At 39.0% G+C, this 18,627-nt stretch overlaps 1 protein-coding gene across 1 annotated transcript in view; it reads left to right on the top strand.

The window, feature by feature from the left end:
• The window catches only part of PRUNE2 (prune homolog 2 with BCH domain), a 259,577-nt gene that overhangs the window by 32,585 nt on the left and 208,365 nt on the right, over positions 1-18,627 (top strand). The window contains exon 2 of the mRNA XM_029201650.1: positions 16,661-16,765. Coding sequence (XP_029057483.1) covers positions 16,661-16,765 — 105 coding nt within the window. The remainder of the gene's footprint in view (positions 1-16,660; positions 16,766-18,627) is intronic.

Here is an 18,627-nt window from a genome sequence, read left to right as displayed (position 1 = left end):
TCTCCCTCCCTCCCACCCTCCCTATCCCACCCCTTTAGGTGGTCACAAAGCACCAAGCTGATCTCCCTGTGCTATGTGGCTGCTTCCCACTAGCTATCTATTTTACGTTTGGTAGTGTATATATGTCCATGCCTCTCTCTCGCTTTGTCACAGCTTACCCTTCCCCCTCCCCATATCCTCAAGTCCATTCTCTAGTAGGTCTGTGTCTTTATTCCTGTCTTACCCCTAGGTTCTTCATGACATTTTTTTTTCTTAAATTCCATATATATGTGTTAGCATACGGTATTTGTCTTTCTCCTTCTGACTTACTTCACTCTGTATGACAGACTCTAGGTCTATCCACCTCATTACAAATAGCTCAATTTCGTTTCTTTTTATGGCTGAGTAATATTCCATTGTATATATATGCCACATCTTCTTTATCCAAACAATACTTTCTTAATGAGTTCAAGGTCACTGCTAAAATGCTGTTCCTCCTTTGGGTCTTCAAACCATAGATTCACTTCTCCAATTGTCTGGTGAGTAACTGACAAGTATTTCTAATAAGGCTATTTGCTTCTACATCAGTACCTCCGAAAGCTTCGCATCTATGCATAGGACAGTGGGTTTGCGGTTGGCATAAGTGTTAGGTTACTAATACTTTAAAATATTTGGACATTTCAGAGCAGACACCACAGTATTAAGAAATTTGGATGTAATGTTCTTGTTGTTACTGAATTTTTAAACTTCTGCTAAAGAAATTACTCAGAAAGAGTACTCTCTTAAGGAAAATAAAATGGTAAGGAAATTTGAGTCTTTAATTAAAAGCTGTACATAATTCATCATTGAGTATAGCCACAAGCCCAAAATGAACAAAGATTTATTTTACAGGGTGAGTGAAAAATTTTAAAAGCTGATGTCATCCATATTACAGCTATTTATTATGGTGAAAGATTTGGCGGTCTGATGCATTTTTATTATGTATTGTTAAGGTTGCCATAATATTTTTAAACCTTCCTCATTCGTCATTCTCTGGATATATATTTTTTATTGAAAGTTCAATGTGACACCTATTTAAAAATTAAAATAATGAAATCTTCCTCTAATATAACACCTTTCTTTTTTTACATGATTATTTAAAATAACAAGGCAGAAAACTTTGTTCAAATATTTTGTATTAAGGGTAACTTTTTCATAATCTATTCAGTTGATGATGCACCTTTAAATGGCAAAAGTAAAATTCAAATGGATATATTGAAATTTTTCTATATTGAGGGGCTATGTTTGGAGACTCCGGGCAATTCTCTCAACAGAAGAGAGCAAAGGGAAAATGTCTGGGCAACTGAAACATAGGTTATTTAGTACTTAGAATCATAAAATCATGTTATCCCAGGGTTGGAAGGATCTGACGCTTAGAAAACTGGAAACTTTTCACTGGAAAAGCTTGTTCTCAGAGGGTGATACTTAGTTAATGTTAACATGTTTATGCTTTTAAAACATGAAATAATACATATGCATATATTTTAATATCTATCTTCATCTACATCTATATCCTACGGCATTATGCTGTGTCACGAGACACGTATTTTAATAAATCTTTATTGAATACCCAATTACTCTGTGCCAGGTACTGTTTAGGTTTGAAAAGTTTTCTATTTTGCAAAATATTGAGAGACAGTGAGAGAGAATGAGAGGTCACTTGGAAGGTGAGGGTTCTTCTGTCACCGAAAAACACACAGTGTACTAAATAACGGCATCATTAAAAACTGTCATCTTTGCAAAGTACAGTCATTGCTCTGCATATCTCTAGTACATGTCCCTGTGAACCTGCATAACTGCATCTTGCTGGAAAGGCATCTTCTCCTCCTGCCGGCTTCTAGCCACTTATCTGTTCATTACTGTCATGTCTGAGAAGGTTTCAGACATGCCAGGTGTGTGGTGTCACCTGCCTGACGTCCATTCCAAATACAGACATTTGCTCGCGTGAGTATTAAAGCAATAGATCTTCCTTATGACAACAAAAAGCTGACTGCAGAAAAGCAAAGCTTCTGGGAAAAGTCTTCTGAGCGCATCTTGGCTTGATCATGGAGAGAAAAAACCTGACTAATTAGCTTCAGCCCTCCCAGTCTGAGGGAGAAGAAATAATTAAAGGATCCGGACAGCCTGCGCCATACAGCGGCTGGCTTTGAAAGAGGCGACACAGTTAAGAGGACCTGATCTGAGGGAAGGCTCACAAAAGAAAGTTCTGGGAACTTAGTGTAGAGCTAAGAAGGCTATTTTTTCTTTTCCATAAAGATCAATGAAAGAAAAATTAAAATACTTATGAATCACCATGTTTCCAGTAAAAAAGGAAATACTTTTAATCAAGGAAAAAAGTAAATTCCTACAACTTATAACAACTTTAAAGGTGAGAAAGATAGCAACAAAAATTAGGGCTATTACTAAATATTAATCTTTAGGGCAAATTTGAGAAGTAGTAACATAAGCATAGCTTTCTCATCTTTTTTTTTTTTTCTGATTGATTTTGTATTTCGAAGCTCAGTGGTTTGGGTGTTGCGCATCCCTGGACAAAGTGCTTTATCCTAGAGATGCTTCTGTGAGTTGTTCCAGCAGAGATTGTGTCAATGACCCACATGGGGGGACTTCCATTTTATAGAATTCCCTCAGTCCATGTCCATCCTCTAGTGCAGCTATTGGGGAAGGGGGTGGCTATTTAGCTTCTCAGTCTCTACATAGGTGTTGACAGTAAGGTCACTTCCTCCTTATTCCCATATGCACCTCATTCAAGGGGTCATTCGTATTGATGGACTTGATCAAATGGAACAGGCCTGAGAGTGTGTGTGGACATCTGCTACAGAACCCAGCAACACCTGTCTACACACAGACGTACATCCTATTTTTCAGAAGGTTCTATATTAGCAGAGAGCCTCGAGACTGTGTTTGGATGGATAGAAAATGACGGGTAAAGCGAAGTCGTTCAAAGGTCATCATGCCTTTTGTTATTTTGGATATTTTCCCTCTGCGCTTGATATAAGTTATTTACTACAGAAGTTTTACAGAAACACTTAGTGCAGGTTATATATTTACTAAATGTCATCCTAAGTTTTCCCGTGATATGTTGATTAAAAAGTTATTAAAGAACCCCCCTTCCCATTTACGTCCACCTTGTGTTCAAAGTGCATTTCTTTTTTCCATGGATGAGGAAAGTAAAAAACATGGAAGCAGGTCTGAGTGCTCTAGTGAATCATGATTGAAATCACAATTGGGGGCTATTTGTCCACCTTTTAAAAATTGTTTTTGACTTATTGCCGCCAGGATGAACATTCAGATAACGTGCACGTAGGAGCGTAGGAATAACATAAAGCTGCCAAGATGAAGGGGAAAAAAAGCAAGCCCACAAAAAGAAAAGCAAAGGGAAGGCTCTCCGTTTTTTATTTCTCTCCGGTAATTTTCCTGATACTAAGTTAACCTTACAGCCCTGGGACGTCTCGCTGATTTAGCCCTAAATCCTAGTTCCACTGAGAACATTTTCTTTGTTCAATTACATCACAGAAGATTCCGTTGGAATCGTGTCAGGGTGCTACGGATTGGCTTTTCCGGATCCAAGAGGGTTTGATTTTCCTCTGTTGTGCCTGGATGGTATCATAAACGCTGCTGTTCTTCTCCAGCCCCTCCCCATAAGACAAAGATAAAAAGGAATGTCCCAAAGGGCGTGGGACGTGTGTGAGTGTTCGTGGGAGGGTACTGGGTGGTAGATGAGGGAGGTGAAGGGTACAGGAGGAAGGAGACAAACCATCTTCCTGGTCGTGCTGTTCTGGTCTCAATCCAGGCTTTAGCTGCCCGCGAGCTCAGAATTTGGGCTTCTTATTTATTGCTTTAGTCCATCCTTTCAATCGATATTTAGTTGAGTATTTTTACCAAGTACAATTCTAAGTGCTGATTCACCTCTAAGGATGGAAACCAAGACATGCTCTGACTAGCTACCCAGAGTGTGCACTCAAGGGCCCAGGCTTTTCCCAAGACCTGGTGAAAAGGGCTTTCCCTCCCTTCATCCCTCCTTCCTCCCTCCCTCATCCTTCCTTCCTTCTCTCTCTTTCCCTCTCTCCGTCCCTCTCTTCCTTTTTTTCTTTCCTTTCTCTCCTTCTTTCTTGTAAGCCTCTTTGCTTTCTTGTCTTAGTCTCTCAGAGTTACTTTTAATTATTTATGTTTTTAAGCGCACACCACAGAGGAGCCCGAGAAAACTTCACACATTCACCTCCCGGCTTGAGAAATTATCAGCATTTTATGAAAAGGACATTCTAGATTTGAACACTTAACAACCTTTGGGGAAAGCAGTTGTATGTCTTATTGTTATCCTATTTATGAATAGACAGTAGGAAGTAATTTGAACTTTATGACACATTTTCCACATTTTGTCAACTGAAAGGGATATGATATAACTGCAAAATAGGTAAAAGCACTATATGAAGTTTTAGAATTCCTTAGAAAAATAGTGCTTTGGGGCAGCAACCCCACGAGCTCTGATTGCTAATACAATAAATACCCTTTTGTCTTGAAATCATGTAAACTGGAATTTTAAAATTATTGTACACCGGACATCCGTTAACCACTCTAAGTGCTGGGGCCACAGCTGAGTAACACCTGGTAGCTAATTACAGTTAAACCCTTCTATGGGGGTTAACGGATCAGGGCCCAGGATTGGGCCCGTTTGACGCACACCACGAATAGCAAGTCATGTTTTGACAGAGTTCCACAGTGGACTACTTTCCACTGCTTGAGACATCAAAAAGAAAATTACTACAACAGTTATGTCTTCAGAATAATGAATAATTTAGAATGTGGAATAGATTCAGAAGAGGAAAGGGGAAAATATGTGATAAGTAATACGTGATGAATAATAGTCATATAATCTGTCACTATATAAAATCATTTTAAAGCTTTGTTTTGAACTTTATACCATGAGGTAGGCAGAATGCACGTGTCATCATACTCTGGGGTGTGTGTGTGCATGTGTGTGTGTGTATAGAGATTCAGAGGGAGACCCTACCACAAAATGAGAATCTGTTAAGCTTGAGAGAGGGATGATTACTTGCAGCCTGTAATACAATTTTTAACTTGTGGGCTATTAACGAAGTGTTAGTCCATAGTACTGTTATTTCATAAGAGCATGACAAAGGATCTAAAAATTGAAAACCCTCTTCTGCCCAACTGTTATATCCAATCATTGTTTTCACTAGCAAATGTTGATTTGAGCATCAGCTGTGTGCGGAACACTCACTGCCTTAGGAACTCTGGGGGATACCAAGTTCAGGATGTGGCCAGGACTTGCAAGGAACCATTGATCTAGTAGAACTGGATCTCTGATATTGAATAGCTGACCCCCAAATGCATGGGTGACTAGAAACTAAAGATTGCACATGCCAGTAAATGAAGAGAGTTTCTGTTTATTTTCATTTTTGTGGTTGACTTTTGTTTTGCCGTAATACACAGCAGAAGTAGAATATTGGGCCATGGTGGACTTTAGATGGGGGATACAGTTATTACTTACCTCTGCTCTTTATCTCTCAGTTCGTAGTTTCTCATCTATAAAAAAATGGTCTCTAACATTTTTTGGTTGTACAACAGCATTAGTAAAAGTCTTTTGAGTTCATTCTCTGAGGACATACATTTATTTCTGAATTCTGTTCATGTATTAATTGACTAGCATATAAGGCACATTGTATATTTTTAGAAAAACAGAATACTTTAAAGGATGAGGTAAACAAGAGTTTACATGGTTTCTTCTCTTACTTGGAGGTCCACAACCTCACTTTGGAAACCATTGATGGGTTTCAACTGGGTGAACCCAAGCCCTTTTCTAACTCTAGATTTGAGTAAATCTAAGTAATGTAACATTAGTAATTCCCTCTGAAATTGTACTTAATCTAGAGCACCTCCGGCAGCCCCTTTCAAAACCCAAATGCAGATACATTCTGCGGTTGACAGAAGCCAGATGGTCCCTGGGCGCTAACCTTGGGTTCTCTTTAAGGCCATGATTCCCAAACAAGTCACAGTATTCTTAGACTTTACTACAGACTTACTAATTCTGACCATCAGGATGGGCTCAGAAATCTGCATTACAATAATGTCCTAGTAGGTGATCCTATTGCAGTCAGCAAGACAGTACTGTCACCCAAGCGGAAGCCACAGCGTGCTTTTCTTCTGAGAGGCAGGACCCAGGAAGGAAGAAGTTGCCATGTGATGTAGTGGGAAAAATATTGGAATACATCTTTCCAGGTCATTAGATGGTGATCTAACTCATTTGTTTGGTAATAGTTGCTTTGATTCTACTTTATGGATAGTCCATAATTTGCCCAACGATTCCTTGGTTATATATTGACATTGTTTCTTATTTGTTTTTTGTTTTTGCTTCCATTACAAATACTGCTTCAATAAACATTCTTTGGGATTTTATTGAATATCCATATTTAAGAATGGATTTTGAATTATAATAAGGAATTTAAAAAGTACCCATATTTATTGGTGATTTTATTTCTATAGAATAGATGCCTAGAAGTGAAATAAATTAGTTGGATCAGAAAGTGTGAACAGGGCTTCCCTGGTGGCGCAGTGGTTGAGAGTCCGCCTGCCGATGCAGGGAACATGGGTTCGTGCCCCGGTCCGGGGAGATCCCACATGCCGCGGAGCGGCTGGGCCCGTGAGCCATGGCCGCTGAGCCTGCGCGTCCGGAGCCTGTGCTCCGCAATGGGAGAGGCCACAACAGTGAGAAGCCCGCGTACCGGAAAAAAAAAAAAAAGTGTGAACATTCTGCCTTTTAAAGGATACTGTCAATTTATTCCCACATTGGTTGTTGTGTTCCTTTCTGCTGCCTACAATCTAACCGGCGGTGGATGTTAGCACTCTCAATTTTTTGCCAATGTGATGGGCCAAAAAAAAAAAAAACGTTTTATTTTTGGTCTAATTTGCATTTCCATGACTACTAATGAGGCTGAATTTCTTTTCATTTATTCATTTTTCTTCTGTTAATTGCCTGTTCATACTTCTACTGATTATTCCATTGGTTATTTGTCTTTTTCTAAATCAATGTGTATAAACTTTTTGTATGTTAGGAATATTGCCCTTTTAGTAGAAGGATGGTGCACATATTATCTCCTGCTCTGTTGTTTATCTTTTATCATTTTTTCCCACAGAATTGAAGTAGCTAAATCACATGCTATATGTATATATTTACTGGGATATAGTTTACATGTAACATTATATTAGTCTCAGGTATACAGCATAATGATTTGATATTTGTATATCGAATCATTTGTATTTGTATATAATATATAGTGAAATGATCACCACAATAAATCTATTTTTATTTAAATATCCATCACCATACATAGTTATAATTTTTTTTCTTTGTGATGAGAACTTTTAAGATCTATTATCTTAGTTCTGTCATTCTTTTTGGTGCTGTTGTCTATCAAAATTTTCACTACTTTTAAAGACACTTAATAATGATAAATTCAGCACCTTAGATTTAAATTTAAATTGCATTATCATTTTTACATGAGGCTAATTATAAGAGAAGTAAATGCATTCTGATCAAGAGCTAGAGACCAAGGCAGAGTCTGACCTGTATTATTGCAACATTTTCAGAAAGCACAGTAGGTAGACTGAGGAAAAGATGGTAAAGAGTCTACCATTACTCTTTAGTGCTTGAAAGGATAATATCATATTAAATAATTCATGCTTACTGCACACTTAATGCAACTTATTGAACAAGCTGTTTCATAGATGCCCAAGGCCAGAGAACAAAGTAATATCTTATTAATATTTCCAGAGTTGAATTTGTTAATAATATAGTATTTTAATTCATCAGTGAGAATAGGATAAACATCCTAAAAGGATATACAGTGAAAAATTCACAAAAAATATGTCTGTATGAAGATAGGAATGTTTAGTATCTGTATGAAAAAATGACCTAACGCCCTTATAATTTTAATAAATACAACATTAAGATACTATTTTACCTATCAACAAGATAATGCTTAAACACAGAGTTGAAGATTTGAAAATCAGGTATTTCTGTAGGTGAAAATGTAAATTTCTACAACTTTTCTGGTAAGCGTTAAAATACCTACATTCTTTGACCCAGAAATGTAAAATTTGGGAGTTTATCCTGAAGAAATAACTAGAGATGGGCACAAAAGTACTATGTTCCAAATATTCCCTGCAGTCTTATTTACATTATCAAAAAATTAACTTAAATCCGCAACAGTAAGGAACTGACTAAATAATTTATAATGATCCTTATTAATGAATACTGCATCCATTAAACGTCATAGTTATTCATTTACTTATTCATTTTTTCAATGGTTATTGAGCACCTACTATGTGCAAAGCAATAGACTGGGCAGCTGGGGTTACAAAAGCAAACACATATTACTCCTGGTCATCACAACATTTATATTTTAGAATTTTAAAAGAATACTCAATGTTGTTAAAAAAGAGAAGCTACAAAATGTTAGATATAATATGATCACAGTATTACAAAAGAGAACACTCATAAATGTATAGAACAAAGTTGGAAGGAATACGTTTTGTTCATAGTGATTATTTTGGGTCTTGAGGATTTTTTTCTTTGTGTTTCTACATTTTCCAAATATTTTACAATGAACATACATTATTTTATAAAGTAACTTACATTACTATGATGGTATAAATTAACTCTATGTTTGATAGTAAATTAACCTTAGGTGACATGGGTGTAGTTTTCTATGTGTGTGTAGCAGGGGTGTTCTTTTTCGTTTGGTTTTTAAAACCCTTGTATTGCCTTTGACATCAATCATTTAGTAAAATAAGCTCTTCCAAGCTTTCTCTAAAGGTAGATTTAAATTTTGGAATGAGTCCAATTTGGAGGTCTGTATTAGTAAGTTTGGGCTGCCATAATAAAATACCATGGACTGGGTGGGTTAAACACCAGAAATTTATTTCTCACAGTTCTGAAGCCTGGAAGTCCAAGATCAGGGTGTCAGCATGGTTGCGTTCTGGTGAGAACCATCACCTGGGCTTATCAAAAGCCTCCTTCTCCCTGTGATGTCACATGGTGCAGAGAGAGAGAAAGAAATAGAGAGATAGAGAGCACAAGCACTCTGGTGTCTTATAAGAGCACTAATTCCATCTTGAGGGCCCCACCCTCATGACTAAATCTATACCCAATTATTTTTCAAAGACCCCATTTCCAAATACCATCACATTGGGGGTTAGGCCTTTGACATATGCATTATGGGTCTAAGCATAGCAAAGGGGCACAGACAGCGGAAGGTCAGAGATGAGGCTAGATGGAAAAGACTACAGCTCTTAAGTCTGAAAAGAGGAAGGTTGAGAGATTATAAAAATCTATGAAACGATGGCAGACAGATTTCTACTTAAGCTGAAAGGAAGCAGTACCAAAAGGAAAGTAACCCCATCCAGTTGGTAATACATGTATGGACACAGTTCCCCCAAAAGTGGAATGGCTGAAAAATGATAATATCTTAGGAAGCTATGTAGGACAATTCCTAAAGGGGCTTTTCAGGAAAGGTAAGCATTTGGGAGGACTGTCCTTGACCTTTTCTGGTTGAAGTTGTGGAGGAAAAATAATGGTGCTGTCCCCCAAAACTGTCCTTTGAGGACATTGTCAGTAAAGGAATCTTAAACAAAAAAAATATAAAAAAATTAAATGCTGTAAGTAAAATAACAATTCCGGCCCAAATCATTATTATGATCCAGAGGAAGTATGTAAACCGTATATGAAGTCATTCCTTTTGAGAACATTGTGTTTTTAAGATCGGTAGCAAACAGGCTGAGGAAGATGGATTCAGCTGAGAAAGACAAAGAATGGTTGAGCCAGTACCCGATGCCCCAACTAAAAGGATCCTGACCCCAAGGAAACTGGGGACCCAGATGCCCACCCAAGAAGAAGGGTCTTGGGCAATAGGTGGGTTTAGCTTTTGCCCCCTCACCGCCTACCCACAATGGCCTCTGCATTTGACAGTCTAGAAGGGATACAGGTGCACAGGGTCTGAGCCATTTATAGCTGAATTTGCTCAGACTGACTCTCATCCCTCATTTTTCCCAAATGAGAGATACTAAAAGAGGGCCTTCTTCAGCATGGAAAAGACAGGCTGAAGGAAAATATTACTGGGGTTGGTTAGGAGGGCGGTGAGTGGGGAGGCTCTAGACAATATATACTTCTCTGAGTTGATTAGGTTTTCATTTTATCAGTAAGTGAGACAATTAAATTATCTCAAAATTATTTGAGTTTTGTCATTGAAAGCTTTTTGCCTTTTCCTAATTCGTTGGTTTATATTCATCTAGTACGTCACCAGTTAAATTTGGACATTTATGAGAAAATTAAATATAAAAAGTCTGTGTCCTGAATTTGTAGATTCTGGTAAATGTTTTTGCTTTTACACATGACCTGAGGTACAACTCTCAGAAGAGATCAATTACAGCCTCCAGCCACTTCTTATTGTTTATTAATTAACCATTAGAGTGAAATTGGACTAAACTAGGTGGCCAGTGGGCCAGGGTATCCTATTTGGCAATATCATGCAGATTTAAAGAAGAAGCATGTATTCTAATTCCAGGAATTCTGTATATACATACCAACCCCGCCACCCCTCCATACATACAGATGTGTCCACACAATTGCTACCATTAAGCCAGTAAGAATGAAGAATAACTGTAGTTTTGGTCATGGAAGAAGGTCCATAGTATACTGTTAAGTGAAAAAAGGAAGTCTCTAAAGAGTAGAAGTACCCCATTTTTGTAAAGTATGTGTGTAAATATACATGCATAAATTTAAAATGTGGAATATTCAACAATATGTTAACAGTTGTTATCTTTGTTTTATTAATTTTTGTTGTGTCTGACTTTTTATAATGACATGTATTTCTTTTCTTACCAGAAAAATAAACAAAAATAAGGAATAAAATACAAAGGTTTCAGTTGATGAGGAAAGTCCCTGTGTTCTGGGGACTTTGCACAGAGTGATAAGCTTTTTCTCCTTTGCTTTTTTAAACTTTCGATTGATGCCATGCTATTCCCTCCAGCGTTTAGCTCCCTCTGGGTCCCAACCTTCTTCCAGGTAATGATAAGATTATGAGAAGTTCAGCAGCAGGTCAGGAATTGCAGACATCATCTCAAACCCAAGGCCGATATCAAGAGGCATCTCATTCATTTACCAAATGAACAAAGGATGTGACTTTATCCATATCCGACAGAGCTGATCAGAGACTTATAGTTCTCGCCTTTGGAAGACCAGGTTGTTCTGGGCAGCTCCACAGCTCCCTTTGTCCCTGCTGCTCATTTGGCTGTGGTTCCTTATGCATCCCCCCCCACCCCACTCCTGGTTTTCCTGGTGACTGTGACTGGCGTGGACATAGGGATTGCTAGGGATTAGCAGCATGTAAGGTTTCCTCTTGCCCATCCTGTGAGTCTACTGATTTAGAATCACGGCAGCCATAGATTCACGGGGTTTTTCTGGGGGAGGAACCGGGCCCTTTTCTGTGCCACCCAGAGCCAGCCTTCAGGAAGGAAGACCCCTCATTGACTTGGAGTTAGAAGTAGTCAAGTCAATTGCCAACTGTTTTCTGTGCCTGGGTTTCTTTGGAGATACGATTCGATAAATTCAAGCAGCTTCTTCTCTCGCATCTTCACTTTTTGGTTAAGGATGAGGGACTAAGGAATGTGCCCTGCTTTAATGTGCGAGGAAGGGGACTCTCCAACTTTCATAGGCTTTGCCTATAACGTTTTTGAAACAAAATTCATTTCAAATCATTATTTTTGAAAACATTTGCCTGGGGTTTTTAGGAAAAGAGAGTTGGGTAGGATGGGTATGGAGAAATCCTAGTATAACTGTATTGCAAGGGCTTGTTGACTAAAGGTTAGCTGTGGGGCTCCGGATGTGAAAGTTCCAGGCAGGAGCAGCCTTGTTCCTCAGAGGGTGGAGTTATGAAAAAATTGACGGAGGAGGCTGAGCTTACGGCAAGACTGTTTCTGATCAGGTCTGTTTTCTGTGGGTGTGTTTGAAAGTGCTTTTGCCTGACAAGTACAGTTTGCTTTCACGGGTGGTTGAATCTGAATGCTTAGGTGTTTCTCTGCTTTTAAAAAGAGGTAAGAAGTAAACTTCATTAAGAAATCTCATTTTAGTGAGGTATAGATTTACACTTTGAAAGCATTAAAATCGTGATCCGGAATACTGGCATATTCAATATGTTTTCTTTTATACATTGATTATAGTAAGATTCTATCCATCTATTCGGAAGTGTAGGGTATAGTATAAATTGAGTGTAGTATCTATTTCAACCCATTATCAAGATTCCATTTTGTGTTGGGCTTGTTCAGTACTGGGTGTAGGTAGTAACGACGAATCTTCTGTCTCCTGAGATTCCTTAAGGCTTGGTGTGCTTGTATCAATACCAGGGGATGGCTATTTCCTTGCCAGATCTATTCACTCCTGGCTAGGAGTTTACAAAGTCACATTTAGAGAATGTATACACTAGGTAATAATTATTTGTTGAACATCCTGGGCATGCTTTCACCTTTGCACCTGCTATTTCCGTGGCTTGAGATAACTGGAGGTCCCACTTCTTCACTTCGGGTCTTTATTCAAATGTCACCTTCTCAGTGAGCCTCATCCCAGGGCACCCTCCTCTTCCATTCATCATAATCTAATTACTGGTTCTTTATACCTCCTTGCACTAAAATAAAAGTGCCATGGGGACTGGGATTTTTGTCTGTTTGGTTCAGTGCTGTATCCCCAGGACTTAGTGCAATGCCTGGCACAAACAGGGTTTTATTAGTTGAATGACAATGATTAATTGAATTGATAAAATTGTACATATGTCACTTTTATTTGAGCATAATTTGTCTCTTTGTGAATACTCTAAACTCCAATTTGAACTGTATCAAGGGACATAGATATTAAGATTGATATAACTAATTTCATGTTTTATTCCTCCAAGCAGGCAGGAGTCTATCTGGGCCTGGTTACTATGATATCTGACTTTTGCTACACTCTAATTATATCTTAGTGGGTTTTGGTAGGAATCAGGCACTTTGGAACATCTAAGATTTTTTTGAGGTTGAGCCTACTATTTTTAAGGCTGATTGGTAGTCACCAAAGGTACCTTCTTGTTGTGAGGTCCCTTTTTTCTTGTCCAACATTTTCAGCCAGGCTGAAATTTCTGGTCATCTTTTTGGATTGTGGCATAATCTCTGGAAGGTCTCTTTAAAATGAAAGTACGTTACCTTGGTGGGTAACGCATTAACCCAAGGGTACTCATTGGCATGGACTCTCTATTGGAATTGCTAGTGGAGGAGCAGATAGATCCCTGATAGTATGGGCACCAGAATGGTACATTTTGATGGAGGTGGGTGCTGGGGAGAAGATAGTGTTGGAGCCTGAGGGCTGGGGCATTGACTGGAGATGGTAGACACAGTAAATGGAGCCAGAAGAAGTCATGACTCTTAGGGAACTGGATGTGTGGGAAGAAGGGGGAATCAGAAGACAAACAAGAAAGCATGAAGAGGGGCATGTGGCACTAAAAGTAACCCTCCAAGATTTGTACTGGGGTCTTCTACAGCCTGATCTGTAAGATGATATGTGCTTTTTTCTCTTTAAATGGAGAAGGGTGAATAAATCATAATTTTAGAAGATTCCCAAATTGTGAAAATTGGTCCAACATGTTTGGGTTCACAATCCTGTTTCGCTCCTTTCTTTTTCTAATTAATGATTGGCTTGGGCTGTGAAATGAATTGGCACACAAGTCTTCTTATTTCCCCCCATGTCTTCTTTCCTGCAAGTTGAGTGTTGAATGCAGAGCCGTGCCTAGGAGTTACTGAACCTAGACAAGAAAGCAGATAGGTCAGCTTTGGGGTCATTTTGATGCTATAATTTTCTGAAGCCTTGCTGTATTTAGAAGGCGTATTTAACATTCTCTTTCTCCCTCAGTCTCCATGCCTGTTCATTCTGTGGATGCTGAAGTCATTATGGCATTGTGGAGTGGATGGTGAAGGGCAGAAGAGACAGGGCTCTTTGTACTGGATCATGGGTTCTGGGAACAATCCTGGTCCTATCGCAGGCTCTATTGACCCATAAAATGTGTTATTAATCTTCTTACTGTCTGCCTTACAAGAGATATGGGAGGAGAAATGAGGTAATGTCTACTTAGACCTTCGAGCTTCTCGGAAGAACAACAGTCTACAGTAATATGATTTCCTAATGCATTTGTTTGTGTTGTAATGGAGTGTAATTTCATTTAGCCAAATTTCTTTAGATACCTCTAAAATATCTAACGGTCTTGCACAGGGGAAGCAGTCTGGCTTTGAGAGTAAGAACTGAGCCTCGACGAATCCTCAAAAAGTACAAGTGAGCTAGCTATAAATTTATGAGCTCGAGGGAAGGAAGCTGGGAGAGGAAGGAATGGGAGCTACAGATGGTGATGGGAGGGCAGTGGTTGTAAGTATCTTCAGAGAGTTTATAACGTTTTAAAATCCTGTTGTTTGAGTGCAAGATGGCGCCGTGGGACTCCCTACCACGGGCTGTCTGAGGGAGCTACGAGCTACTGCGTCCGCCGCCGGGTTCCGGGTAACTGGGCGAGTCTGGGCGGGAAATGCAGATGTGCCGCCAGCAACCCCGAGCCCTCAGCCTTTTCAGCATCTTTCGAAGGTCCGAGACTGAGGAGTGCGAGGTCTCCGCAGCCCCAGGGGGAGGGGCGGCGCGAACCCAACTCGCCACGCTCCGGGCGCCACCTGTAACTTGGTTCTTTCCGCAGCCCCGCGTTGCTCCACGAGAAAGCAGAGGCCGAGCCCGGGCGGGTGCGATGGCCGCTGTGGTGGCCAAGCGGGAGGGGCCGCCGTTCATCAGCGAGGCCGCCGTGCGGGGCAACGCCGCCGTGCTGGATTACTGCCGGACCTCGGTGTCGGCGCCACAACACTGGGAGGCCCGCGTACCGCAAAAAAAAAAAAAAAAATCCTGTTGTTTTACTACAGATCAAGATGTCAATATATTTTAAAATATATACATTTATTTTAATTTAACAATATTGCATACTGGACGACTCATCTGCAATATTGATCCTGCCGTCGTTCTCTACATTGATAGGCTCTTGACCGAGCCTCCTCCGAGATTTACTTTATTATGTTCCTTGGGCCACAGCTTGGTTGTTGAATAACTAGTTTCTGAGTCTGATATGGCAGTTCCCTATACATACTAACACATTGTGAGAGGCCTAGTAAGTTACTAAATAATCCTTTACCTTTGTTCTGTAGAAAAAGGATTAACAAGTCTTTTTTATTGAAGTGGTCACGAACAGTAGATTTTTAATGTAGGCTTTTTGAGCAGTACTATAATTGAGTTGGCTTTCTAGTCAGTCCTAAAAAATGAAATTAAAACAGATGAAAAGTGGGGGAAGTATACATATGTATCATCTCTGACATACTATAAAGGTGTCAATTTAGGCTACACATCATTATTGGACAGTTTTGTTGTGAAATTTTCTGGAAGTGATTAGATCTTTAGCAATTCCAACTCAGTATTTTATAAGGAGGTCAGCCTTCTGTAAAGGAATTTTAAGGAAGTATTGAGTTAGCCAGGAAAGAAAATAGTATGTATTCTCTTACAGAGAGGTGACAATATACACCCTTTAATAGCAACTGATTTGTATTTTTAGAGAAATAATACTAATCAGAGTCCTCTCTCTGGAGGGAAGAAAAGTGTTACAACAACTTTTATTTGCTAACTGATAGAATGTAATGCAGAGAGAGCATATCCTGTCACCCAAAATGTGGCAGGAAAAAATAAATTCCTACCAAATTGTGTTGCACGCCAGGGACATATGAAAAAAGTCACTGTCTCTCAAAGTGAGAGGAACATCTTACATAAGGAAGTGATATGGAATACTATGGAACTGCTCTTTAGACCAAAATAATCTTTTACTAAAAAATTATGACTCAGAGATACAGTTCATATTAAGTTAGATTGTGGATGATCTTAATAAAACCACATTTTTGTTGGAGGAGGTCATTGAGAGGACATGACTGCCAGTTGACCCGAGAGCTAGACCCTGGCAACTGGAGGCTCCTCACCCCCTCCCCTGACCTTGGAAGTACAATCTGCCCACTGATCACACAGTGGGAACCATTTTCAAGGACACAGCCTCGAGAGAGCAATGTGTCGTTGAGACCACACATCACTGAAGCCAGTTAAGGCCTCTATATAAACTTTTGATTCTGGTGGGCAGGTGTGGAGATATATTTGTCTTGTGGCCGCCCAAGACAAGGCTTGTAAGTAAGTTCCCTTGCATATTGAACCCGCCACCTACCAATCTGGAGTGGCCTGCCTCTTTCTTCAATCTCCCCTTGCCTTCTGTATATGGGGGCCAGTTTCAGATTTCACCCAAGGAAGCTCCCAAGGTTTCGAACCAACAGTTTTCTGTTCCTGACAATTAACTAAAATTTGAATGAGCATTTCTGAATGTTAAACATGTTGTGCATTTTTATGTCCTTATATAAAACTTCATGATACATTTATGAATTTCTGCAATTGTCTAAACATAGCTAAGGCATACTTTAAAAAAGATTGAAAAATATCCACTTTATATTAATCTGTTGTTAAATTGTGATGTTTTATTTGGATTTGTTTCAGAATCGAAGCAAACGCTTGGAGAAGGTCCATGTGGTTATTGGACATAAATCGTGTGACCTGGATTCTCTCATTTCTGCCTTCACATATGCTTACTTTCTAGACAAGGTGAGGGAAAAGAAGATTATGCTTTTTATTTGAATTATGATATAACTTTTAAAAACAAACATTTTCAGGAAAAACAAGGAAACTTAAATTTTCATGTTCTGGTTTATTGTTGCAGAGAATAATGTATTATAATCCATTAATCGATATTTATTGGTCACTTATTACATGTTAGGCATTGTTCTAGTCATTTTTACTGACTCTGCATAAAACATTATTTCAATAAGATCAATTTTTTTCAAATAAAAATTTTATAATAGTTGATTACTTTTATGGAAATTCAGAGAATTGACAAAAGTAAGGATCAGAATTTCTTGTTTTCCTTTACCATTCTTGTTGGATAATCTTGCCTTTGGGAGTAGAAAAATATGTGTAGAAAAATATGTGCAGAATAACCTGTGTGAACATTACATGAAGTACAGAGCATACTGGCTGGAATTTTCAGTAATAGAGGTATTACATGTCACATCTATATTCTGTGTTTGCCTTTTAGCCTGACTTTGCACAGCAAGGTCATTCTCAGTTGCAGTAATCTCCCTTGGGCCAGAGGTGGAAAAGACCTTCCTTGAAATAAACTGTCTTAAAATTTCCATTCCATAAATTCATCAGCCCATGTTAATGGCTCACCTTAAAGCCTAAAAAATTACATTATGAGTGTCTCAGTGCTATTCCCAATTTCACACAGTTTTTAATTTTCTGGAGTTAAATTTGTTTTATTCCAATTTTGTTTGGATCCTTAACTCTGAGAGTATGCATAGCTGATCTAGAACGATTTAAATTCACATGAAACCCAGTCTTCCAGAATGAGCTATAGGTGGCAAGAATGGCCTTGGGTCAGCAGCTGACAAAAATACCAGATAAAATCTTCCGATATCTACATACAGCTTTCTATCAAATTTATCTTAAAATGTGCCAAAGTTTACAAGGGAGATTAATTGGTATGAGGAGAGAAATGTGCCTGTGTTAAGACATGCATATCGAATACTAATCTTATTAACTGAATTTTTTCTTATTTTTTTTTATTGAAGTATAGTTAATTTACAATATTGTGTTAGTTTTGAGTGTACAGCAATGCGATTCAGCTACTTTGCTGTACACTTGATTTTCAGATTCTTTTCCATTATAGGATATTACAAGATACTGAGTATAATAATTCCCTGTGCTATGCAGTAGGTCCTTGTTGTTTACCTATTTTATATATAGTAATGTGTATCTGTTAATCCCAAACTCCTAATTTATCTCCCCCCGCTGCCCGACTTAACTGGGTTTTTTGTTTTTTGTTTTTAAACGTCTTTATTGGAGTATAATTGCTCCACAATGGTGCGTTAGCCTCTGCTGTACAACAAAGTGAATGTCACACAGATACATACGTCCCCATATCTCCCCCCTCCTGTCTCCCTCCCTCCTCCCCATCCCACCCCTCCAGGCAGTCACAAAGCACCGAGCTGATCTCCCTGCGCCACGTGGCTGCCTCCCACCAGCTATCCACTTCACGCCCGGTAGTGTATACACGTCCATGCCACCCTCCCCCCTCGTCCCAGCCCACCCCCGCCCTCCCCATATCCCCAAGTCCACCCTCTAGTAGGTCTGTGTTTTTATTCCCGTCTTGCCCCTAGGTTCTTCATGACCATTATTATTATTATTTTTTTTTAGATTCCATATATATGTGTTAGCATACGGTATTTGTTTCTCTCTTTCTGACTTACTTCACTCTGTATGACAGACTCTAGGTCCATCCACCTCACTACAAATAACTCAATTTCATTTCTTTTTATGGCTGAGTAATATTCCATTGTATATATGTACCACATTTTCTTTATCCATTCATCTGTTGATGGACACTTAGGTTGCTTCCATGTCCTGGC

The sequence above is a fragment of the Monodon monoceros genome, unplaced genomic scaffold, assembly GCF_005190385.1.
Source record: "Monodon monoceros isolate NGI ecotype Baffin Bay Population unplaced genomic scaffold, NGI_Narwhal_1 Super_Scaffold_5, whole genome shotgun sequence".
NCBI classification, from domain to species: Eukaryota; Metazoa; Chordata; class Mammalia; order Artiodactyla; family Monodontidae; genus Monodon; species Monodon monoceros.
The sequence above is the reverse complement of the archived record's forward strand: the minus strand, read 5'-3'. Positions and strand labels throughout refer to the sequence as shown.